This window comes from Barbus barbus (assembly GCF_936440315.1).
Source record: "Barbus barbus genome assembly, chromosome: 31".
Taxonomy (NCBI): domain Eukaryota; kingdom Metazoa; phylum Chordata; class Actinopteri; order Cypriniformes; family Cyprinidae; genus Barbus; species Barbus barbus.
This window is the reverse complement of record NC_136759.1, coordinates 15635510-15662412: the sequence shown is the minus strand read 5'-3', so window position 1 is coordinate 15662412 and position 26903 is coordinate 15635510. Positions and strand designations below refer to the sequence as shown.

The window sequence follows — 26903 nt, the reverse complement described above, 5'->3', positions numbered from 1 at the left end:
AACCCTCAAACATAAACTAGAACTCTGGCTTCATACATTTCAACAGTAATTCAAAATTATGTTTTCTGAAAGAATGAGAGTGGTTCTGTTCTTGTACAAGGGCATGGTGATGATTTTCAGAGTGCTTACTGTTGAGAAAGCATCCAAATAAAATAAGTTTAAAATGAAAAAGATTTTTGAATGGTCATCAAAGACGACCATTAGTTACAAGCATGACGTGGTTACAAGTATCTACCAGCAGGAGCAAACTATTCCTTTTGCACGCGGCTGCTGTTGCTATGGACACGAGGTTACTCACTTCCGTAAACAAAACTGCCTCACTTCTCTTAGGTAAAATTTCTCAGCTGCTGTGCTTTGTAAACTCGTTTTTAAGCATGAATTTGCCAGATAACGACGACCTTGAAAGGTTTTTGAGGGATGTTGACCAGATGAGTAAGTGCTGTTTGTTTACAAACCATATTCCCGCTGCGGTGCTGCCGTTATAAGGACATGTAATTATACAACGCTTTCATTTTTTTTTTTTAATGAACGTAGCGCACATATTTATTCAATCATGAGATAACTGTAATTTGATTTCTAAAAATGTGAATTTGTTGCTTTCTAATTGCAGATGAGTTGGTAAAACAGTTAAATTCCAGCGATGTGTCGTTCCAAGAGAAAGCAGTTGCTATGGCAGATCAATTCATCTCATCCCTGGAGCAGAAGGAACCATGTAAAACCAAAATCAATAAGACTGTTATAAACAAAAATCCTTCATCTGAAAATAGGCTACCGGTACAGTATTTACAGTCTGTATTAGAAATATAATATGAATGAATAAAACACACTTTTATAGCATTTTAATTAAATGTCAGAGTGTATGATTATCCTTAATAAATGAAGCGACTGCTACATGCTTTATATTCATGCCTGATCTTTCAAAAAGTGAGTAAAGTTAACACAACTGTTTTCTTCTTTTCAGAACATCCAGTATGAATCAAGTCAAAATCCAGGTAGGTTTGTGTATTGGAGTATCTTATCTGTTCTCGGTTCGGCAGTTGACAAGACTTCTCTGTCTCTGTTGAATAATTTGGTTTCGAGTATAAAACTTGAATATCTGCCCTCATAAGTCAATACAAACTAGCTCACCTTCATCTTCACTTCTTGTCTTTTTATTATAAATCTTGCAACGGTTTGTTCGTCAGAGAATTTCTTGAGGATATTAGAAAAAGATGCCGAGGAGAGAAGACAGAGAAGAAAGATGAAGGAAGAAAAAGCCAATGGTGGGTACTCTGAAGCCTGAGAGCGAAATGGGCAGTTTGTGTTTTACGTTGTCAGTTTGCAACGTCTAGATTTGCTTTGTCCTCGTTTGACCCACAGCATTAAGGCAGCAGGGGAATGAGGCTTTCACTCAAGGTGACTACGAAACGGCTGTCAGGTTTTATACTGAAGGCTTGGACCAGCTGCGTGACATGCAGGCTCTCTACACAAACAGAGCACAGGTACTTCAACGTTTCACTTCAATGAGTTCTTGTACAATAATCTGATAAATCAGTATCATAACTGCTATTCCTGTGAGACTGTTCCTCTTGTGATTTTATTGTCTTGTACATTCATGTATTATGTAGGCCTTTATCAAGTTGGGGAGATATAAGGAGGCCATAAGTGACTGTGAGTGGGCTCTGAGGGTGAGTAAAACACTGGGAAAGAGGTCAGAGAAGTGCCCTCTCATTTTTCAGTGTCAGCCGAAGCAGAGAGTTTCTCATCCTACCTTGTCTGGTGAGAACAGCAGGCTACATAGTGCTGTATCTATTGAACTGGATAGTTGCGCAGCATTAGAAAATTGGGTTGAAGTTCCTTCCGAGCTGTGCCAAATAGTTTTTGGAAAACTTTTAGAAAGTTAAATAAGAGTACACATACATATACATACATCCCTATGGTCTAAAGGAAAATCCAACATATTGTCTGTTGTGTCTGTGACAAATATGAGTGTCTAAGGTAAAAAAAAAGGAAAAGTCTTTTAAAAATCTAGTTTAAACTGTCAGTGTAGTGCTGTGTTCTTAAAGTAATCTTTGCATTCATGTTTCATATGCTCTAAAAAACGTGTATACCTTTTAATTTTATATAGAAATTTTACATTTGAGGACTCATGATGAGTGGATGCATCTTGATCATTATTTTGAAAAATATTTTTAAATATAATTTAAAAAGTTAATGAATACAAAACATGAAATATTATATTTTTTGGATGATTGCACACATGACAAACATAATTAACTTTACAATAAAAAGCTCAAATTATTTGATATATTGAGACTTACTGAACTTGACACAGTCATGATGGTCTGCAGGGGTTCTTTCTATAACATCATTTCCTATTTTATTTTTCCTGTGTTTCTGCATGTTGACTGTGATTTGGCAGACCAAAGTTATTCAAATGTATTATTTTAAGTAAAAAAATATTTACTGCGTAATATTTCTTCTATTAAATAATAATGATAAGCTACCTAATAGGTTTTCTTTTCACGTATTTCATCCTTTCATATATAGTAGGATGAATTTTTATGCCCCCTAAAAGATATCCAAATGAGCTTTAATTGAGATATTAAAAATGTTTTATGTAAAAGTTGTAATACATTGGGTAAAGTAATAATTTGCCCAATAAAGTAATTGATTGGGACAAAATAATCACTTTACTGATTCTAGTTTATTATGTGTATTGTATAATTTTCAAGTGACTACTGAATATATAAAACTTTCATTCACAGTGCAATGAGAAGTGTATTAAAGCGTATGTACACATGGGAAAATCTCACCTAGCACTCAAGGATTTCAAACAGGTAAGTATCGTTCAATAGAAGTCCTTCTGTCCTTTCAAGTCTAAATCTGGATTACACTTACATTTCTCAATTTATCTGACCTCTCTCCTTTCATCCTGCTGCTTTTGCGTCACTTTCAGTCCAGGATTTGCTATCGAAAAATTTTGGAGATGGAGCCACAGCGTGAGACCATGGTCAAAGGTATGATCCAAAAATGCTGTGAGGATCTGATTCAAGGGAAGGCAAGGTCAATATACTTTAGATCCATGCTTTAGCACCAGAGTAGGATTGGCATAGCTATTATTTTAACATCCACTCTGTCTGGATATGTACCTTTTAGTCAAGCATCTCTCAGAATAAACTGAATTCACTTGTAGTTTTTACATGAGTCTCTCTCACACGTTCCCTCTTTCTCGTCACATGCTTACACCAGTAGTTTTTAGAACATTAGTTGCCCATTTAAATTGATTTTGAACTTTTCAAGAGGAATAATGGCATTATGGATTCCCATTCTATGCATTTTAATAGAATATTTCCACATGAATTTGCAAAAAAGAAATATGTTGGTGAAGCAGGCATTACTTTGCATTACAATAGCTTATCTGAGTCAAGTGGATCTGGAAGAGAAGGTATCTATTCAGGAAAAAACAGCTTGGGAAGAGCTACAGGAGGGAACGGAGCAGGCCATGGTAGTACCAGAGCTGCTGAAGAAGCTCGACAGACCCAATGAGATCAATCTTTACTACTCTGGTGGATTGGAGCTGCTCTCACAGGCTATTAAAGACTGTAAGTTCACATGATTAATTCAGAGTGCTTTGTTTTTTTAATCAGATGTTGTTGTTTTTTCTTATTTATTTCTTTAATTGTCACTGAACTCCAGCGGTTTTTGTAGAATGAACAAATGTTTACACCAGTGTTGAACCTCAGATTTGTGTGAAATATGCCTTCGGTTTACCCAGTGTTGTTCCAGCAACCAGGGCGATATTTCTTGCACTCAGGATCGATACGGAGAGGAGAGGAGTGAGGAATTTTGTGCAGAGGGTCATTGATTCTGCTCTGCGGTTCATTTGCAGTTCATGATGAGGAAACTAATCCTCATGATCAGCCACAGAGGACAGACACAGTCCTATCACAAGCACAAGCTCAAGACCGCTAGTGTTAGTGACCGCGTGCATTACCTTTCAGTTTGTGTTTGCTCCATTCTGATCCTGTGTCAGATCAGTGCAGATTGTGATAAAATGTACTATATATAAGGGAGAAGAACCAGGGCTTGTTACAACACTTCACAACAGGGGTAAAGTGAATACTTTTCGAAATTCACTTTACCCTAGTGAATGTGAAGTATGTTTATTATGAAATCAAATGTAAAAGGTCGATATCAAACCGTTTAGTAATAAATTGTATGCATTTATAAAATTGAATTCAATTAAATTTCAATTAAATTCGATTTCAATTAAATTTCAACTTACATCTATCTTTATTATGTAATTGGCTCTTGTCTTAATGTACACTAGAGTTCAAAAATGTGGATTTGTAAGATTTTTATGTTTATGAAAGAAGCCTCTTCTGCTCAATAAGGCTGCATTTATTTGATCAAAAAATAGTAAAAACAGTGTTATTTTATTAGAATTTTAAATAACACTGTTTTTACTATTTTATATTTTTATGGAAACCTTGATCCATATTTTTCAGGATTCTTTGATAAATAGAAAGTTCAGAAGAACAGAATTTATTTTAAAAAGTAATCTATTGTAAGATTATAAATATTTGCTGTCACGTTTGATCAATTAAATGCATACTTTTACTGGCTCAGAATGTTTGACCAGTAATACAGAAATGTGATGATATTGCGTTCGCTTGTTTACACAAAAGATATTACAAAAATTATTTTGATATTTTACTTTTAATTTTTTCTAACTAGAAACCAAAAAACTATTTCTAGAGAAAGCAATGCACATTTATTTAATATGACTTTTGACTCAAAACCTTCCAGCTACTGAAATATTGTTGTCCGTGTGACAACTAGCACCGGTCTCTCATTTGCAGTTTGTGTTTATACTGTACTTCAAATTGATATATACAGGTACCTTCATATCAAAGTAACTTTATAAAAACTACATGCTAAATCAAACTTTTAACTTTGAATTTTGACGTCCTACTTTATATACTGCAGTCTTTTCCGGAAGATATCCTCTATTAAAAACTGTTTAAAGTTTCAGAAGTATTCTATAAGGGTAAAATGGGCTTGCACATTGTGCAGCACAATCTTGAAAGCATTCCAAGACAGAAAGCTTTTTTTGCCAATGTTTTGTGCAGGTAAGATACCCGAATAGCTCTTTGTAAACTAATTTCTAGTTTTTCCACAGAATGAACGCTGCCTTTGTGTAGATAAGGCAGCACTCTCTTATTCTTGATGAGCTTTTGTTTATTCTCCTTGCACTCTCTTTTGCCCTTGAACGGAGCGTATTGTGTGTCTGAGTCTGGCTACTGTGATTTAGTGTTGATATATGGTTTTCACTACACACCTACCAACACTGACCTTATCTGGTGTCCCTCACAGGTACTGGGCAGACATTATTCAGATCAAACAATGGCTTCAGTATCATTAATGGCAATAACACTGTAAGAAGGTAAGGTTGCTAATGAAGTGAACCTGACAGTTTGTGGTCAGAATGTACTTTGCACATTTGAAAATGGCTGATGTGGTGTAAAGGTCTCTAGAAGTTGGGTTTAATTTTAATTGTATGAGAAGATCTTACTGTGGTATCATAAAGTGTGCATGCATGATCCACGTATGATTGATGGCATCTTCAGCTGTCTCTCGTCTTATTGGTTGTCTTGTTCCGACCAAGTATGCTATTAAAATCAATTGACTAATGACCAATAGATGTGTAATCTGGCTCTGCTGTATGATCATGTCATGTGTTGGAATTTACCTTTTCAACACCAGAATGAAATTGGAAGGGTTTATCTGTGTTTGACAATGATTTATTGGCTTGTTTGGGAGATTCGCTTTGTTTGTTTTATACAGTTTGCACACATGTGGTCTCTCATCTTTAAAACATGTCTGTTTAAAGGGATAGTTCATTCTGTCATTTACACCACCTCATGTCATTCCAAACCCGAATCAGTGTTTTTCAGTATTATGTACTTTTATAATATGTATTAATATTGTGAACTTTGTTTCAATTTCCATTTTAATTTTAGTTTGTTTTAGTCATTTTATTATGTGTTTTTGTCTTTTTTATTAGTTCTTAATATTTTGACTGTAATTCATTTTTATTTTTAGTAATTTTAATACGTAAAAATAATTCAGCTTTTCAAATTTTCTTTAAAATCTGTAAAGTTTTTCATTTAATTTTTTAATTTTAGCTTTCTTTCAAATAAAAAAAACTATTTTTAATAGTTTTAGTTAACAATTACAACACTGAACTGACTATTTCTCTCATCGAACATTTTTTGTGAATGTGCCAATATACATTTACATTCATAAGAAAACGGAACTTTCAAGCTTTAAAAAGGATGCAAAAGCAGATTATTCTGTTTTTAATTTTACTTTTATTTTTAGTCATTTAGCAGACGTTTTTATCCAAAGCGACTTACAAATAAGAAAAAGTAACTAAAACTAAAAGTTAACTGTTTTTGGATGAACTATCGCTTTAACATTTGATCTACAGCGCGAGACTGAAATGTATTTCCTCTTCTGTATTTAGCTATCTCTTACAGAATTCAAAAGATCCATATGCTGTTGATCTATGTATGTCTGTCGTCAAATTATGGAGGACAGTTTGCAGTGGAAACGGTAAGATGAAATGCAGCATGTGAGCATATGAATCTTATTCAGAGACCTTGAAACTCAAAGAAGCAATTGCTGAGGAAAAAATATCAGTCCCATTTGCACATTTCTTTTTTTTTATACTTTCAAACTGTCTCTGTTTGGAAAACTTTAAATGTATTGACACCACTTAATCTGGTTCTGCTTTTCCCTGCTTCTTTTAAAGTAATGAGCATTCGTGAAATTGTCTAAATCCAAGTCGATATCAATTTATCCTGTTCTTGCCTGCTAGCAGTGAAATTGTAATTGCCTCCCACATTAAAAGTCTCTTTAGTAGGTAGTTTGTGCCCTTCAGTTATAATCTCATTAACTGGTCAACTAAATCTGCATTCGTCTTTATTAAACCTTCTCCATAATTGTCTTCCTCCCAGAGCAGAACCAGCAGCTGTTGATGGAGTGTCCCGGTACTAGACAACACATGGTCCAGCTGTTGGCATCACCGGTACGTGAAGTACAGAGGGAAAGCCTGGAATTGCTCAGCATGTACTCACAAACTCAACACGGAAGAGACGTGCTCATCGACAACCTGAATTTAACCCAGTATGTATTTTTTGTACCATATTGAATGCATTGCATTGTAGTTTACAAAACTATGTGCAGTGAATTAATTATTATATATGAAACGACATAGATTAAATTAAATATAGATATATAGACAAATTAAATATAGATAGATTAAATATTTAAACAGCATGATTTATTATATATGTTCAATAAATAATTATCTATATTGCTTGTATAATATTTACTAATATTTATTTGAATCCACTTTGATGTCAAATTCTTCTCAACTTCCTGTGCTGTTTATAAAGCAGAGCAGATTTAAGTGTGCTGTTCCTATGATACCTGCGATTCATCTCATTAGCTAACATGCAGACGACCTCCTACTGTTATAGCATGTTTTATTAAAGTCCTTTTAATGAGCCTATATGAATGCGATCTGTCCCCTGTAGAATGGCAGAGAACCTGATGAGCTGTGTTTGCTGGGATACGAGCTCTGCATTGGCGCTTACAGTTCTGGAGAACTTGGCTGCAGAAAATAAGTATGCACAATCAATATATTTGCCCTTACCATATACCATGTCCTGTTTTCATGTGAAGTTGATGAATGTCTAAAACTGCCCCTTTTTACGAAATCTTGGGCACGACCCACTCGAGAGTCCATTAGATTCCCATACATCATAGTCGCACGTATTAAATCGAGACATATTCAAATTCATTCAGCTCAACAGCCCAGGTCCCTTGAGAACGCAAAGTGAACACATTTAAGACAAAACAATCCATCACATTCACAAATCCCTCCATTTATCTCAGTGAAAGAGATCAGCCTCTCGCCGTTTCTAGTCATTCACCACCTTACAGATAGAATAAGGTGCTCCCTGTGACCAGGAGACGGAATTAAACAGCCACTTCATGCACAGAGGGAAATGAGAATGGCGTAACAGTTTGATAGATAGTCAATGAAAAGTGTTCAGTGAATGCAAGCCGCTCTCTTGTTTCTAGATAAGGATGGTTAGGCATATTGGTCTTGTCTTGTGTTTTACGTTGGGCGTCAGCAACATGAGATTTGAAACCATCATTCTGCTTGGATCAGCGCCCACCACATTATGACGCCTTTTTATCTTTTGCTCCTCTGGCTCTTTTTGTGCATTACTGCGTGAGGGTTATCTGAGGATTTAAGTCTGTTGAGCTTTTTTAGTTAGTAGTTAATTTCTTTATTTAATAATTTGTTGTTGTTGTTTGTCTTTTTCAGATTTAAGATTCAGTCAAGGGAGAACTTCACAGCAGTGTTTGCCCTTCCTCTTGAACATCTGCTGGTGATGTATTATGAAACATCATTCATAGTCATCCTCTTTATGTTTATAATAATCTAAATTATAATAGCGTATAATATTCTCATCAATAATACTTTGTTGTCTGAATTCTCAGACATTTTCGGATTGTACCTGGCCACCATTATCAATCACAACTAGAAGATACTGTATGACAATAAATAACTTGTAAATGACTTGTACTTTATATTGTGTATCTCTAGGACTAAGACCCCACATGCTAAGGAGTCTGTTTAATTTTGATTTTATTATTTTACTATACTGCATGATAGAAAAAGACCCCAGTCTTCAGAGAACGCAGATATGTTGCTGCATTTCAGTGCAACATAGATTACAGTCCATGTACAGTCCACCCAATTAAATCAAATGATTATTAATTGTATTTATCATATTAATACTAGTATCATGAGACAAAAAACATTTTCTTCTGTCTCTTCTATATTTATAAATAGAATTCATAATTATTAAAATACTAAGCTTTACATTGAGCTTTACATCGTTAACTTTTGGTTGGTACAATTTTACAAATATTTCTGTATGAAGTCACTCATCAAGGCTGCATATATATGATTTGTGTTAAAATCAGTTGTGCTGCTTAATTTTGTTGCGCAACCCATGATACATCTTTCAGGGTTCTTTGATGAATAGAAAGTTCAAATGAACAGCATTTATTTGATATAGAAATTTTGTAACATTACATTTTCCTGCCACTTTTGATAAATTTAAAGCATCTTTTATGAATAACATTATATTCATATCCTTAAAAAAAACAAAACAAAAAGATCATATTGACCCAGACTTTTGAATGGTAGTGTACTGTATATAATTAAAATTGTCCACTTTTCAGCTAATACTGTTTTTCCTATACACTTGTAGTCAAATATCATGACAGCTGACCACAAGACACTGGCTTCTGTGATTTCTGTGATCGGGACCATGGCTCTCGATGATGTCATCAGTAAAAAGCTAGCAGGACGTAACGAATTTTGGAGATGCTCTCTTCATGCAATGGTAAGGTTGGAAATGATAACCCTTTACGCCACAATTGAGCTCCCAAATACTCTGTCCTTGAGCATTGCTGAATTATGTATGATGTCTTGCACTGTGAATTTTGATTCCGAGGGTTTGTTTCTAAGCTCCTTGTGCTATCTTGTTGCATGAGCTGTGAAACAGCCATTTCCCACAGACACTAAAACTGCAGAAGGACATGAATTTAATTTTCGGCACTGTCAAGATAAAGCTCTGTTTTGGTTGCAGGAGCGGTGCGTCGGCTGCGAATGTAGAAGTGTCCTCTATCCCCTCCTGGGTTTTATGATGAACTTAGCCTCAAATCCCTCTCAAGTTGTTCAGGTAAAGCAGGAAGTTTAATACGGTGGGCTCTGGGCCAGCCCTCATCGGAAACATCAAGCACTTTTGTAGCCAAAGGGCCTTGGATAGGCTGAATGTTCAGTTAGCGCCTTTCCTCTCCATGTGTTGCAATCATGTCTGAAACACCAAAGGAAAATTGGAGAGAATGTTTTTTTGGCTCTCTTTTAACATACAGGAGCACGCTGTTCTGGCCAGCAGCAGGTGCTTGGACCTGCTGAGCGATTCCTCTGGAGGCGTCATCACAGTGAGTTGAATTCGCTTTAGCAAGGCCAAGGCAAGCTTTAACCCAACCCCTGATGACTGGAGCCGCCAGAACGTTTGAACTGTAGATTTCTGCACATTAATTATTGAAATGTTCATCCTGCAGGATGTGGGTTGTTGTGGAGCCTGGCATATTAGCATCTCTAGAGCATCTCTACAAAACATTAACACATATGGCTTCTACCGGATCAAAAATGGAAGTTCAGAGTTTAAATATATGGATGTAGATGGCTAACATCCCCAAGAGAAGGATTTTGCATGCACACACGTATTTACATAATGATTATCATGGCAGCCGCAGGCCCTAGCCTGGGGACTATTTTCTCTGACTATGTAAATCAGGTTCCAGGTTGTTTGCTTGGGTTTTGCTGCCTTGGCCCTTCATGTCTTTCCAGTCAGGCTGTTTCTCAGAGTACAATTAAGGTGAAGGAACTTTGTCTTTGTCTCCCTTTATATATAATGGAACTGACTGTTTCCACCTTGTGGTGGACTTTTAGTGCTGTGATACAGCTTAAACTGCAGTTTTGACTAGCCGTCACAAAATACTTTGGATTTACAGCCTAATCCTTTTGAAATCTCCTATCCATCCGGTTGTGGTATCAAACATGTTATCTTGTTTTGTTTGGGCTTCAGAGAGCTGCAGGTTTGCTGAGCGTTCTGCTCCCGATGTCTTCTGATGCCACTCAAGAAGTTGTGCGGAATGGAATAGTGAAGAAGTTGCTGAAGATTCTGAAGGTAGAGCTTATGTCAGGTTTTAGAATTCAGTATAGTGTCTGTAAGGAAAGAAAGTCAAGTAAGTTCAACCTTGCTGACACATTACTCTTTTTTTCATAACCAGTATATTATAATTTTTTTTATAATATACTGTCTTAAATCCACCCAGAACCCACATTTCCTCAGTTCATTTAAATATATATTTTTTAAACCATCCTTTTATGCCATATGTATCATAATTTGCTAGCATTATTTATTTATTTAGTTTTCTTGGAATTGAAAGCAATGTAAAGCTACCTTTATTTATTTCTTTGTTTATTCATTTGTATATTTACTTATGACCTGGTTTTATGCTTTGTTGGCATGAAAAGTCATGTAAAGCCATATGTATAATTTTTCTGCCCTTATTTGTTTAGTTAATTTTATCCTTTGTTGCCATTGAAAACCATTTAAAGCCCTTTGTATATTTTGCTGCATTATTTGTTTTATTATACATTTTTGTTTATCTGTTTATTTTATATATTATTTTACCATAAATAATAATAAATATTTATAAATAACCTGGGTCACCCTTTGTTGGCATTGTTTGCTACCATTATTTATTTACTGTATTAATTATTCTTAATTATCTATCTGCCTGTTTGCCTGTTTATTTATTAAATCATGAAATATCATTTGGTGACATTGAAACAGTTTTTAACAACCACAAATCAAAACAAAAAGGCTTTATGAAATTAGATCAATAAAAATAGAAAAAAATCTAATTTGTATTTTTATTTGATCAATAAATAGCCTCATAATAACCTGATCATACCAAACCAATCCTGTATCAATAATGCATAAAACGTAATTGCAATACATATTTTAATATTCATTTATTTATTTCTAAACATTGTTTAAAATTTGAGGCTTTACAGGTTAAAGAGTTTAACTTTGGGGGCTGCCACAATTGCACATTCTTGTATTTTGTTGACCAGGTGTGTTGGTTTTTCTATTGCGAGTATTGCGGTTGCAATCATAAAGATTTAACTGAAATGTGCTTGTGTGTCTGTCCTTCTATCCTGTCAGGTAGGAGGAGAGATGAGCTCCAGATACTCCATTAAAGCCCTGACAGTCTGTACTGCCTCAATCCCACAGGCCTGTGAGGAGCTGGTTAAGCTTGACAAACGTGAGTTCTGAGGGTCAGGGAGGCAGAGGATTGGATTCAATAACGTGTCTTAAGTTCTGTGGCTTTACGGTGACTTTGTGTATGTTTGTGTGCGCTACCCACATTTATTCATTCAGGGCTGCACACTTTGAGAAAACTCCTGGGTGGTATTGATGAATTGGTGGTGGGGAACGCAGCTTTGTGTATGGGCCATTGCTTAGAAGTGGATGGAGCTGCCGGTGGCCTCCTAGGCACAGACTGCGTGCAGTTGCTACTACACCACGCTGCTGGAGACACCAAAAGAGCAGCCGTTCGACAGAATGCAGCCATTGCTCTTGGGAAGCTGTGCAAAATAGAGCCCAGGTATAATTAAGTCTGACTTGCCTCTTGCAGTCACCTGTATTATATTGATTAAAATTCATGCTGATGTACTTATACACAGCAGTGATACTCTGGGAAACATGAAGGTGAAAAGATAATGCCTCCTTATAATTAACCTTAACAAGAATGCATAATGAATTAAAACACCTCAGATTTGATTTTTGATTTGATTCAGATATTAGCGTGTTTGTTTATTGCGTTTGAAATTCGTTGATATTCTTGTCTCATTTTAGGGCTGTTAACGAGAACTTTTACAAATGTGAGAGTCTCTTTAAATATTTACCGATTGGGCCTTTATACTTTCATTGACCTAGAGAACTATTGAGTTTTTTTCCCTTCATCTTTAATTTATGAAGCGTCCACAAGCTCAGGTTTGTGAAAAAGTAGCAGCTGTTAGTTAAGTGTTCTTGAGGCGTCTTATTTTCCCAGTCAGCATCAAACAAGGACAATCCAACAAAGAGGAGTCAAAATCTACAGCATTCAACTTTAATGAGCTTTCAACTTTTTAGAGGTAACGCTGCTCAGAGCATGAGTCTTTACAGTGAGATTTCAAACCTCTGAGATCAGAGTGCAGCCTAAAAAAGACATTTTAGACAGAAAACAGCGGAAGGTACAGACACTGCCAAAAAATATTACACATAACCGATGAACCTACTTTGTATGCAGAGCAAACTGGCTGATGTTTTCATGTGCTTGTTTGCATTTCATATTCTTAGCTCTTAGGTTTTATATTTGACTGCTTAGAGTTCATTGTGTGGTCAAAATGAGAAAGAACCTAATTCTGTTGGTTTGATATATCTCTGTTTTGATTTTTTCAGGCACATGGAGAAACTCAGGGAGCTCCATGGTTTAGAAATCCTTCACTCCTGTGTGAGATTGATCACGTGAGCCACTACCACTCATTCGGTTCCTCAATAAATGACCCCATAACTCAGGACACGCATGCAAACACACACACACACACATACACACACACACATAGAGATGAATGCTGTCCTTTGCTTCACAGCTTAAGATGCTCATCTTAAGTGAGGCCACAAATTACTGTCATGCCTTAAGGCCTATCTTGATTATGCAGCTGTTTCCTGTGTTCGTTTTAATTAGAGAGAATTCACATTGACATGTGATTCTGTTATCTGCTGTTGTAGAGAACATGTTGCCCTGGGACGATATTCGAAACGTTTCAATTTCCTTTCATCCCAAATGACTTGCTTGGGGAGTGTGTTGCCTTGATTACATTTTGCTCTGCTTGTTGATCAATGGATTAATATTGGCTTTCATGTGTTTAATAAATAAAGATTAATAAAACTGCATTTGAAGATAATTATGGTTAAAGCCTGCTCATCTTTGACTTGATAGCTTTAGAAAGCATTTGATGATGTAATAAGAAAAATAAATATTGTTACAATTCAAAAGGGTTTAGCAGATATGAGTCTGACAGTGTAATCCAGGGTTTGGGACAGGATTTCGCAAACAGACTGCAATATGGAACTTCAACACTTCAGCTTTGTCCCAGAACATGTATAAAGGTAGTTCACCTAAAATGAACCTAAAATTCTGTCTTTGTTTACTCAACCTTATGTTGTTCCATATCTGTATGACTTTCTCTCATCTGTGGAATAGTTAGCCACATTCTTCAAAATAGTTTTTATGTGTTGACATGAGGGTGAGTAAATGATAGGAAAAATTAATTTTTCGCTGAGTCAATAACCTGGAATGACATGAAGAAACAGAACAAACTGAAGCAGACTAAATCCAGAAGAACTGTGGCAACATCTCCAAGATGCTTCAAGAGGATCTTATAGACGTTGCCACAGCTGCCACAGTAATGACACACATTAATACAACACTGTAATAATAATAGTATTCTTCCAATTCCCAGTTTTATTTTAGAGAGTGTCTCTTTAGTGATTCCATTGCTTTAAACTATTGTTCCATTGGTTACTCAGTGCAGTGACTATTTATTTAGAAATGCTTATGAAAATGTCAGTTTATATCATATAACCCCAATACCTGAAAAGTTGGGACATTTTGTGAAATGCCATAAAATCAAGAATATGTCACTTGTTCATTCTCTTGAACCTTTAATTTAATTGACTAATTACAAAGAAAAAAATCCAATGTTTTGGGACAGAGGCATGTTTACCACTGTGTTTGCTTTTAATTACACATTTGAATCATCTGGGAATTAAGGATGATGATTTTCAAAGTTTTGCAAGCAACATTTTTGCCCAGTCTGGCTTGATACAAGACTTCAGCTGCTCAACAGTCCATTGTCGTTGTTTTCTGATTCTCCTTTTCATGATGGGCCATACATTTTCAATAGTAGACAGATGGCCAGTCAGTCACATCCACATGTGTCTGCAAAACCACGCTGTTGTAGCACATGCAGAATGAGACCTGGTATTGTCTTGATCCAATTCCCATGGATTCCCATGAAAGATGTCATCTCTTGATGGCAGTATATGTCTCTGTACAATCTCAATATATGCCTCCATGTCAGTGGTACCTTTATACATATGCAAGTCACCCATGCCGTTTGCACTGATGCACCCTCAAACCATAACAGATGTTTGTCTGGATGGTCCATTTCATCTTTGGAACTGACAAATTGATTTGTTTTTCCCCAAAAACTAGCTGAAATGTGGACTCATCTGACCACAGCACACAGCTTCATTGTCTTTTGGACAGTCTAAGATGAGCTCGGGCCCAGAGAACTCGCTGACGTCTATGCCTAGAATTGATGGCAGAGTTCTCCTTGAGTAACGGACATTCATGTTGCATTTCTAGATGCAGCTGCAGACTGTTAAGTGACAAAAGTTCTCCATAGTACTCCTGAGCCCATGTGGCTATATTTCACACAGCAGCATGACGGTTTCTCATGCAATGCCATCTGAGGGCTCAGAGGTCACACACATTCAATTGAGGTGTCCTGCCTTGCACTACATTTACTTAGATTTCTTTGGATTCCCTAAATATTTTCACAAAATGATGTATGTTAGTTGGTGAAAGACCTAAATTCTTAGCAATTTTGCATTGAGAAATGTGATTTTTGATTTGTCTGACAATTCTCTCATGAAATTTGGCACAAAGTTATGAGCCACGATCCATCTTTGCTAAGACTGAGATGCTCCAATTATTGTCATGATACCCTGACCTATTAACAATTCACCTGCTTATTGTGGACTGTTTCAAAACAGTTTAACTTGTATATTCTATAAACTTTTCACTTTTATTGAAAACTGTCCCAAATTTGTGGAGTGTGTTGCAGCCATCAAAAATTTAAAATTGTTTATATTTGCAAAATACATTTAGGTTGGTCAGTTTTTGCTGTTTACAGAGCCAAGTGACAGGTGTGACTTCTCAACACCTATTTCACAATTTCAGTGATATCTGTCATGTAGTAGGGAAAATGTAAAGAATCGCTTACAGTGCCTTTAATATATTTCTACTGTTTACATTTATTCACTTATCCAAAGCAACTTACTGAGTAAGACAACAAGATGATTCATCATAAAGAGCACGGGAAGTGCTAACAATACAAAGTTTCAAACATTGTCTAGAGTAGTACTTTCTAGAACAGGAAGTGTTTTAAGAAATAGTGAAACCATATAAGACTTTTTTTACGAGTCAGCAGGACACGGTCAAGTGCTCACAGAAGAGATGAGTTTTTAGCCATATAAACTACATTCATATATTCTTATATTAAAGACAGAACCAGGCCCCCAGAGACATTTGTCTTTGAACTTTCCAGCAAGTGAACAGTGTTGCAGATAAATCAAATTTCTACCCAACTGCAGATTTTGGCACACATATGCGTCATTTACCATGAGTGGATTAGACTAAGCTTTAATCTTTCTGGTTAAGGAAATGTGTAAACTCACCTGAAGATGAATTGACATGAAAACTACAAGCTCTCTACACTGTATTTAAGCCTTATCTGAATCTGTTTAATAATGGATGACTCGAATACTACCTTATCATAGCAGCTCACACAAGCCGAGGTGCGCATGAAAAATTATACGCAGTCTAACGTGATGAGGGTGATGAGGGATTCTACTGACACAGAAATCCGTTTTATTTTTCTCAGCTTGCTTTTGTTCACGTGCCAGTAATCTAATCTACTTATAAATGACTAGAGAGCAAGGAAAAGCTCACAGTAGGCTCCTGCAGAGAGTGTAGCGTGAGCTCTGTTGGATAGTATCCTGTGTAGTGCATCTCAACAGAACTTCATTATGGTGTTATGTATGTGTAGCTTAAAAGAAGCCAAAAGAGAAGATTAAGTATGGGGATTGGTTTCATATTTTTCATTTTCGGACTCACAGGTATGTACACTAAGTTTTTCCTCAGTAACTACCGATAGCACAATTAAGTGATTTTATTGCCAGCAGCAAATATCATAAGACATGATTGATTAATGGTATTTAAGTTTATAAAATATAGTTGTAATATTAATGGTTGTCATTATTATGGTTGTTTAAATTAGTTTTAATAATAAAACGCAATAATTATATATGATAAGAATATTATGAATATTATTAATTGAATATTTAATGCGTTAATATGTATAATAGTGTTATTAAATTAACATATTAATTAAACACATATATATATATATATATATATATATATATATATACAATACTACAAATATATATTACAGACTTATAATTGTTTATTTCAAAATTTATTTTATGAATTAAATTACAATTAAAATGATAATATAATTACATTTTTAAGTTAAATAATTAGATTAGAATTTAAAATGAATTATTTCTGTATATAATTCTACATTATGTAATTTATATTTTATATAGAAGTTTTGTTGATATTTTCACATAATTAAAAATATATTATTATTTAATTTTGAGACACATTACACCCACCAATAAGCTTTTAAACAATATTTACATTTAATATATTACAATAATATATTTTTATTATAATAATACATTAAAAATGTTATTATAATACAGGTCCTTTTCAAAAAATTAGCATATTGTGATAAAGTTCATTATTTTCTGTAATGTACTGATAAACATTAGACTTTCATATATTTTAGATTCATTACAACACAACTGAAGTAGTTCAAGCCTTTTATTGTTTTAATATTGATGATTTTGGCATACAGCTCATGAAAACCCAATCTCAAAAAATTAGCATATCATGAAAAGGTTCTCTAAACGAGCTATTAACCTAATCATCTGAATCAACTAATTAACTCTAAACACCTGCAAAAGATTCCTGAGGCTTTTAAAAACTCCCAGCCTGGTTCATTACTCAAAACCGCAATCATGGGTAAGACTGCCGACCTGACTGCTGTCCAGAAGGCCATCATTGACACCCTCAAGCAAGAGGGTAAGACACAGAAAGAAATTTCTGAACGAATAGGCTGTTCCCAGAGTGCTGTATCAAGGCACCTCAGTGAGAAGTCTGTGGGAAGGAAAAAGTGTGGCAGAAAACGCAGCACAACGAGAAGAGGTGACCGGACCCTGAGGAAGATTGTGGAGAAGGACCGATTCCAGACCTTGGGGGACCTGCGGAAGCAGTGGACTGAGTCTGGAGTAGAAACATCCAGAGCCACCGTGTACAGGCGTGTGCGGGAAATGGGCTACAGGTGCCGCATTCCCCAGGTCAAGCCACTTTTGAACCAGAAACAGCGGCAGAAGCGCCTGACCTGGGCTACAGAGAAGCAGCACTGGACTGTTGCTCAGTGGTCCAAAGTACTTTTTTCGGATGAAAGCAAATTTTGCATGTCATTCGGAAATCAAGGTGCCAGAGTCTGGAGGAAGACTGGGGAGAGGGAAATGCCAAAATGCCTGAAGTCCAGTGTCAAGTACCCACAGTCAGTGATGGTCTGGGGTGCCATGTCAGCTGCTGGTGTTGGTCCACTGTGTTTTATCAAGGTCAATGCAGCTAGCTATCAGGAGATTTTGGAGCACTTCATGCTTCCATCTGCTGAAAAGCTTTATGGAGATGAAGATTTCATTTTTCAGCACGACCTGGCACCTGCTCACAGTGCCAAAACCACTGGTAAATAACACCTCAGCAGTGCCACAGGCTGATTGCCTCCATGCCACGCCGCATTGAAGCAGTCATTTCTGCAAAAGGATTCCCGACCAAGTATTGAGTGCATAACTGAACATAATTATTTGAAGGTTGACTTTTTTTGTATTAAAAACACTTTTCTTTTATTGGTCGGATGAAATATGCTAATTTTTTGAGATAGGAATTTTGGGTTTTCATGAGCTGTATGCCAAAATCATCAATATTAAAACAATAAAAGGCTTGAACTACTTCAGTTGTGTTGTAATGAATCTAAAATATATGAAAGTCTAATGTTTATCAGTACATTACAGAAAATAATGAACTTTATCACAATATGCTAATTTTTTGAAAAGGACCTGTATATTTAATTGTGATATAAGAGCACTATTGATTAGATGCAGGGTAAATGTTTCAAATCAATTGTTTTTACAGTGGGCCCATCTTTATGTGTGCGATTCTGTACTTCTAAATTTTCTGTTCAGTGGTAGCAACATACTCACAGATTTCTTAATTTCCCAAGCTCTCAAAATATATATATATATATACACATTTTTTTTGCTTACCCCTAAATACACATTAGTACCTTTTGAAAGGGTGCTTCCCCAGTGACAGCACTGAGACACAGTACAAAAAGTACTGAATTATTAATTAGGGCAAATGTTGCAACTTGCTTATCTGTATTATGTTACGGAACAATCCTTATGCATGCAATAATTTTAACTGCAACCATCTATATATTGTGTATTCAGTCGTAAAATTTTAATGGCTCTCGAACTGTTTATAGTATGGGTATTTATGTGTATTTTAGGAGGCATCTCACAAGCAAAATTGCAACTCTGCTTTTTTCAGTGAGTGCTAAGGAGGAGGACCTTCAAGGCTTTCATTCCATACAAACAGAGAGTGAAACCTTCATAACAACTATGCCATCAGAAGAGCAAAACAGCTCCAGTGACAACGGTGGAAAAGTTTCCACTGAAAGCCCTGCTCGCCTGACTATGGTTGTAATCGGTTCTCCAGGGACAGATTTGTTCCATACGCCACATGAGAGGCAGCACTCAAGTACAGTAAATGCAACCACAACCACTGATAAAGATGCAATTACCTCAAATGGGCCGAGCTTTGTCTTAGCTTATGGTACAGGTTCACATTCCACGGGTGAGGACAGCACGGCAGCGAAGCCGTTTCAGTCTGACGGAGACCTCTCATTGATCGCCAGTGATGAGGAGAGGCTTCATCCATCAGCTGAGGCTGAATTTAAGTCAGTGATAAATGACACCATGACGCCTGCTGCTCATCTGTCCAGAGGCAGGGAAAAGATCTCTGCTGTTTTTCACGCTTCGCTGGAAAGCGAGAATCAAAGAGTCTTGGAGTCTATTACTCCTTCACCCGCAAATGGCATTCCCATGATATCGGCCACTGATCCAGCAGTAATTGATAACCTTGGGAAGTCAAACGAGAGCGTGAAAAGATGGGGTGAAAACAAGACTGAAAATTGGACTCTGGAGTCGTTTGGAGCTGATGATCCTCTGAATCGTACTGAAGAGGTTTCTTTGAATAAGAACCATTCAACCATTTTGCATTTTACAGTTTTGCAGGGTACAGGGCTTTTAACCACTGAGATTGGTCAAAATCCAAGAAATGGATCTGAGAGTGAGCCAAAAGAACAGAGGAATCTGCTTTCACCAAGTTCACTCATCCTTGATACTCCACTACAAGTGAAATCAACCACCCAAATAATAGTTAATAAAATGGCAGAAAGCAGCACCAATGGACCAAAACCCTTCGGGGTGTCACTAAAGCAACCAGACTCTATGTTTTTATTCTCCGCTTCAAAGCTGACCCCTGCAAAGAATCCAGACACAACCACGCTGAATTATTTTTCAAACATGGTAACAGCTGCTGGCAAAATGCATGTGACAAAACAATTTGTGGCCTCGCGGTTGATATCTGACTCCGTGCATAGAATTGTCTCAGCAAGGGACGGACTAAAAAGCAAATCAATTTTTCACACCAAATCAAGTAAAGAGCGTCAAATTAAAGCAATGCTCCAAACCTCACCAACAAGTTTCCTTCATCGTCTGAATATTTCTTTGGCCACTCAAAACTTTTCATCTTTACTCAAAATGTCCAATCTTTGTACCAAAGGAGCCAGAACATCTAATATCTCTGTGATGGAGAAACGTAACAGAATGGATCATTTTCCAGTTTGGCTGAGTGAATTGATGGCTTTTAGTACTGCCTCATTAACCAACGCTGAGGAAGCAACTACAGTGAGTGATAAGCGAATGTTAATGAAACAGACTCAAAGTTCACTTGCTGCTCCCCGTACCCTTTCACCTCGAAAAGATGCTTCAAAACAGCAAGATCAGTTTGACGAATTATCTACAGCGGCACCTCTTCCACCTCTGACAAAGCTTAAGAATGTGTTTCATGTCTTCAAAGTGAACGATCATCAGCCTCGACAGCCTCTAAATCATTTTCCCTCAGAGAAATTAAAGCCTTTTGTATCGGTTCAAGCTCCTGAATCGATTCCACCTTCGTTTACATATGCAACTGTGAGGAGATTCACAAATATGGAAGATTTTAGTAAACTTGACTCTACGAACCAAAACCGAAAAGCCCCATCTGACATATCAGAGAGGCCAAACACGATCTCAAACAGATTAGCAACACACGAAATGGTAAACACAACCACAATCAACAAAAACATATCACATTTTAGCGTTCGCCCAACACATCAGACTCCTAACAGCTACATATCCACAACAAAGTCTTTCATTACAACAACTATGTTTTTAAAACCCTGGGAGTCTTTTGCCAACATCTCCCTGTTCTCTCAAGCAGTTCCACAAAACAAGTCCTTTCTGCCACCAACAACTTTCGCAAAGTCACAAAATACAGTGACAACAGATGCCAGAGTTTTGTCCATCTCTAAGAAACTTAATAGTGAGTATGCCTTTTTAAATCACTCGATGACAACTGGAAACATTGGTCTGCCATTAGACAACAAACATCATCTTAAAAACCCAAGAGGGACTGTGAGGCTTTTTTTGGGCAGCTACACAGTTAGCAGTATCCCATCAGTCCAGCAGCTCGTTGAAGCTCACCCTGGAGAGAAATTCCTCACAGAAACACCGCAATCACAATCTGGACTTCAGATTGAATCATACTTAAAGAAGAGAGATGGCACAGTTAAACCAACAACTCTGAAACACCATGATCAGAGCAGTCATTCCGTTGATGGCATCAATCAAACCTTGTTCACGTCAATTTCGCACAGGATTGTTTCAAGTCCAATTCACACTACTGTTTCCTCTGTTGCTCTCTCAAATACAGAGTTTAAACAACATTTGACTTTCTCTGCTTTGCCGTCAGTATCTGTTGAGCAGACAATGACCCAGATAAATGGACTTGACAACCACAAAGATTCACTTCATATGTTTGTCAATTTATCAGATGTTAAAGAGCATCCTCAGAACATGACATCTAGCCCAATTTCTGGCTTCAGTAGGCACACAACAGCTGCAGCACAACCAGAAGGGGCCTTGAACACGTCACCCCTTCAATCATTCACTCGAACAACTTCACCAACTTTCCCTTTGGATCTTATTCATACGCAGAATGTATTGCATAAAGAGCATGTGACCTTAGCTGAAAACCAGACTGAATTTTTCTCAACAGTAAATGAGCTTTCGCGAACAACGCAATCGAACTTTCCTTCTGACGAAATGTCCAGTTCAGACGCAACAGAAGATGTACAAAAACACCTTGGGCAGACTATGCTGTCTGCTGTTACTGGGGAAAGGTTTTCTCCTATTGTCCACACGGACTTGAGTTTCTCAAGTACAGAGACACAATCGCTCCCCAAAGGTTCATTACAGTCTAGGGAAGGGAGTGAAGATATTTCACATGGCACAACTCCATTTGCTGAAAGTAACTCAGGGGTATCTGCTGAGTTCATGTCAGACCTGCCAGTGATAAACAGGAAGAGGAGGATTATATCACCCGATTCCCTCAGTGGGTAATGACAAACAACTCTTAAATCACTTTTAATGTGGAAAACAAACTGTTTTATTAGCATTTGTGTAGTGCTAGATCAGCATAGGATGGATGGATGGATGGATTGATGGATAGATAAAAAATCAAACAAAATAAAAAATACACCATTTAAATTAATTAAAAAAACTAAAATTAAAAGCAAAGTAAAAATAAAGTTTCTTTAAATAAAAGCATATTAATATATTTTTTATATCAATGCCGAAATACATTATCAATAAAAGCTGCCTAAAATCAATAAAACCCATTTAAAACCATTGGGTTTTAGAAAACCACATGTTTTTGTGGTGTTTAATCTTTTTATCTAATATGCTGTATTATTTTTGTTCCATTACTGTAACTTTATTTTTGTAAAAGTGCATATACACAATTTAGACTAAAACTGTAATTAAAAACAAAACAAAAAAATCTGAAACTATCTGATGTACTACTTGTAATTGAAAAACAATTCATTTATATTTTTGTTTCAAAAATTGCACAAATTTTATTTCAGTTTAGTGATATCAATAAAGAAGTATGTCTGCTGTTGTTGTGGATGGAATGTTACTTTACTGAATAAACTTTAGCTCCACAAGTACAGATGCAATCTATAGAGATGCCAGCATGGTGATAAACTGTAGTCAACATGATTAATTTTCACCGCACTCAATTGGATTTTGACCGTCTGATTGTCTTCTTCCAGTCTAGCGCAAATCTCAGATGATATCTGCGGCACTGGCAACTACACAGCAGAGATGAGTCTGAACTTGGAGAGAGATATCATGCCCGGGGATCTCATCCCTGCCCTCGGAAACCTACGCGTCGTCATCAGCCTCAAAACAAATAACAGCCAGGTGAACCTAGAGATAAAATCCTGCTGCCTCTCGCCCACCATCAGACTTGATGAATTTAACACCACCTGCTGCATTTTTTCCAGGTAATGTGCACCTCTCAGGTTATTTTAGATTAACTGAAATCACATGGTGCCCTTGAACCAGGCCACATTTCATATTATGGTACCAAATCAGCTACATGGGCAGAGCATGGCTGGATTATACGGATCCCGTCTCCCAGATTTTTATGTGGAAGTTTAATACATCAGCATTAGTTCCTGTTTGTATGACTCAGCTACGTTTTAACTGGTCACCTTATCACAGGGGAACAGCATTATAATGATTGGCTAAGAAAAATTCCCTCAAACTGTTTAACTTGAGAAAGCTATAAATATCCTGGGCAAAGCATGTCCCTATATCGAGCTGTTAGAGCAGTACAGTAAACTGCTGATGTCTGTGTCCCTGCTAGTGTGTGAAGTATTCACTTTCTGTGAGTCTCTCGGGTCTGTTGCCAATAGCACATTACCAATTTTTGCCATAAGTTAAATATATTAAGGTTCTGCAATATATAAATATATTGTGGAAACTTAATTTCCTGTAGAGCTGCTTTGCAACGATTTGTATCTTAAAAAGCACTATACAAATAAACTTGAACTTGAACATTGCCAAAATATCCAGAGACAGCACAATGTGTATTCAGTAAATTTATGTACTAAACCTTTTATCAAAATAAACATCTGTTAGGTAAATTCTTTCAAAATTCAGTATTTTGGAAGTACAGCAATGTATATTTGAAATATACATTTTGTGCTAAGTATACTACAAATATATTTACATATTTATACACTTAATAATAATACCCTGCCGTTGTACTTTTGGTATATTAAGCTGATATACTTAAAGTCTGCTAAATTGGAACAATTAATTTTGTACTCAATGCACTTTAATTGTGCAGAAGTAGTGCTGAAGTCCAACAAAAGATATACTTAAGTACAACCAAAAATTCCAGTGGCTTAAAAAAATGATCTGTTGGCGCCGATAGCCTCTTGGGCAGCATGCCGACATGTTCCTATTGCACTTCAGGCATCCTGAGTTCGAGTCCCGGCTCGCAGACCTTTCTTGATCCCCCCCCCCCCCCCTCTCCACTGCGTTTCCTGTCCACTTACTGTCCTATCTAAATAAAGGCATAAAATGCCAAAAATCAATCATAAAAAATTATCTAATTTTAGTGGAGTAATGATTGAAATCCAGCGTATGTCACCACATTTGAGACATTTGACATTTTGATTTAAAGTTCTTTTTATTCAATGAATCACATGCACAAAACAGACAGAGTTATGCAGACATTAATAAATGGTAATGTACAAAAATATGCTATATGCTGGATGCCAATGATAGTATAAGATAAATTATGTTAAATGATGTTCAAATAACCCATAAACTGTATCCATTTCACGTTGAACTAAATCGAACCACTGCTTTCGTTGTTATTATAATTACAAAACCATCAGATATTTGCATATAGCACTCCATCCACAGGATTTAATTGGCACGCTTTTCTGCACCAGACGTTTCACCTCTGTTTGCATCACCCAGCGAGTTCATTATTTTAGTTTTGTTCACACTATCAGAGCTAATGCGTCTCTTTGATGTGAACTCCCTCAGGCTGCCTATAGACCCTCATGGCATTAGACTGCTTCCTAGCGTCCTGTCAAAGAGGGCCAGCTTCACCATCAGTCTCTTCCAGATGATCAATTACTCCACCGCTTACCTGCACTGTGACCTGAGCGTGTGTTTGAGGAACCATTCTGAGTGCGAGAGGGTGAGTCTGAAGCCGGCCTCACAGATGAAAACTTTGGGATCATTTATCACTGTTGAAGAGGTCTCAATATTTCTCCTGAAAGATTTTGTACTTTTCATTACTCTCCCTGTTTTGATGACGGCGTCTGCAGTTTGTAAATAAATGATCTTCCCCGGCGTGTGACTCTATCAATGCAAGACAGAAAGTGAAGTGGTCGGCAATTCGTAGGCTAACAGAATAACTCGTCGAGCCTGTAAACAAGTTTAAAGTATGCAGAAGTTCAGGGGATTTATTTTGGCCCCGTATAATGGCTTGATTTCAGGATGATGACATTATTGTTATCCATTTCTCATCTCAGCAGTGCGTTCAGAGCCGAAATGCGCATCTCGGAGAGGAAGTAGGGGCCATCTTCAGCAGCACGGGAAACCGCATTTCTTTCGGCCCTGTTTTGAAAGAAGCAGACAATTCATCATTCTCTGAAACAGCAGGTAACGTATTACCAAGTTGTTCTGGTGGGGTAATAAAAGAAACTAATGGAAAAATATTTCAGCCGAACTGTTGGTCTGATTTGGTTTGTTAATGCCGTACAGATGACACTGAAGCCGTGGTGGTGATTATCAGCTCAGTGGCCGGCTGTTTCCTGGCATGTTTGGCTCTCTTTCTTGTCTGGATGGCAAACCGACGTTGTCTGCAAAGGTCTGCCTACTTCTGGTCCAGGGCCCTTTGTGAATGCTAACAGAACAGAGCTCACTGCAAACCAGCCAACCGGACTGAAATCTGCATTGAGCATTCAATCATTATCTGACAGTTTTTGAATTGCTTATCATTATGTTTAGTTAGCTGCACTGGGAAGCTGATGAAACTATTAACATTGTTAAAAGAGGCCCAAAGTGCTCTTGAATACGCGATTATTCTATCATAGTGCCATGCTTTGAATATTGCAATAGAGATGTAAAAAATGCAAGCCAGTCAGCCGTTTCATTGTGAACACTTATACATGCTAAGTAAATGTGAAAATAATGAAAACAGACAGTTTAGGGATAATTCATACAACAGCTTGCCCTCATGTCGTTCCAAAACCTTTCTTTCCTCTGCGTAAAGGAGCAGTCAGATTTACTTTGGTTCCACACATTTTCACCAGCAAAATGCAATCATTTCTGTGAATTTCGTGTGAAGGCAAAAGTTTTCGCAGTGGGTTCAAGTTGGTCACACAGACTGTTTAATAGAAAATTGTCACTCTAGTGATAATTTACTGTGACTGTAGACACTACAGTTTTTTATGCACTTGTCAATTTTAAGATTTTGGTATTTCTCAAAATATATCTCCAAAGTATTTGCTCAGACTAGTGGAAGGAAAACACACTTAAAGTGCTTCTTTTATAGCACTTTATCTATATCTGTTTGTAGATTTCAGTCACAATTCATATCTTATAAAGGCTGTTTTCTCAAAATGTGATTCTTCTCCAGCTGCTGAGTTAACAATCTCCACTTCAGTATCACTTACATGAACCATATTTTACAGTTTTATTTCTATCTACATTCTATAGGTTTTTACAGAGGTTTGTTCATGTATAATTTGCCTGGTTTTATACAAAATTTTATCCCAAAAAGAAAAAAAAAATCTTTTTATCTGGCTTTTGTCAGTATTTTTAGATTTATGGAGTGATAAAAAGAGATATCCAAAAAAATGAAGCAAGTATTTTGAACCGGACTTCATCCCATGTTAAGATTTTTGTTGTAGAATGTATGCAGTTAGTGCATATTTATTTAGATAACACCTCATTTGCATACTTAAACATAACATTTCAGAAAACATTTAATACAAAAAATTTTTGTAATTCCTAATGTAA

General features: G+C 36.6%; 2 protein-coding genes across 2 annotated transcripts; both read left to right on the top strand.

Moving 5' to 3' along the window:
• Positions 1–40: 40 nt before the first annotated feature.
• On the top strand, positions 41–19373 carry ttc12 (tetratricopeptide repeat domain 12). The gene is made up of 22 exons (XM_079387172.1): positions 41–432; positions 611–774; positions 962–992; positions 1185–1262; positions 1360–1481; positions 1608–1667; positions 2748–2819; positions 2939–2999; positions 3396–3584; positions 5359–5428; positions 6512–6600; positions 7005–7173; positions 7587–7676; positions 8387–8450; positions 9342–9476; positions 9723–9815; positions 10009–10077; positions 10728–10829; positions 11877–11976; positions 12093–12318; positions 13155–13220; positions 19234–19373. The coding sequence occupies exons 1-22, from the start codon at positions 213–215 to the stop codon at positions 19241–19243; spliced, it is 2280 nt and encodes a 759-aa protein (XP_079243298.1). The 5' UTR covers positions 41–212; the 3' UTR covers positions 19244–19373.
• LOC306851098 (uncharacterized protein) lies at positions 19305–26500 on the top strand (the record flags this gene model as incomplete). Its single annotated transcript, XM_079387171.1, has 5 exons — positions 19305–22405; positions 23123–23356; positions 24918–25074; positions 25412–25541; positions 25644–26500. 5 exons carry the CDS (start codon positions 19305–19307, stop codon positions 25787–25789), a joined length of 3768 nt encoding a protein of 1255 aa, XP_079243297.1. The 3' UTR covers positions 25790–26500.
• Between the last annotated feature and the right edge of the window lie 403 nt (positions 26501–26903).

Coding starts and splice junctions, on each gene's coding strand:
- ttc12 (XM_079387172.1), top strand. CDS start 213: ATGACGTGGTTACAAGTATCTACCAGCAGGAGCAAACTATTCCTTTTG. Junction 433..610: donor GAGGGATGTTGACCAGATGA/GTAAGTGCTGTT, acceptor TTCTAATTGCAG/ATGAGTTGGTAAAACAGTTA. Junction 3,000..3,395: donor GCGTGAGACCATGGTCAAAG/GTATGATCCAAA, acceptor GCATTACAATAG/CTTATCTGAGTCAAGTGGAT.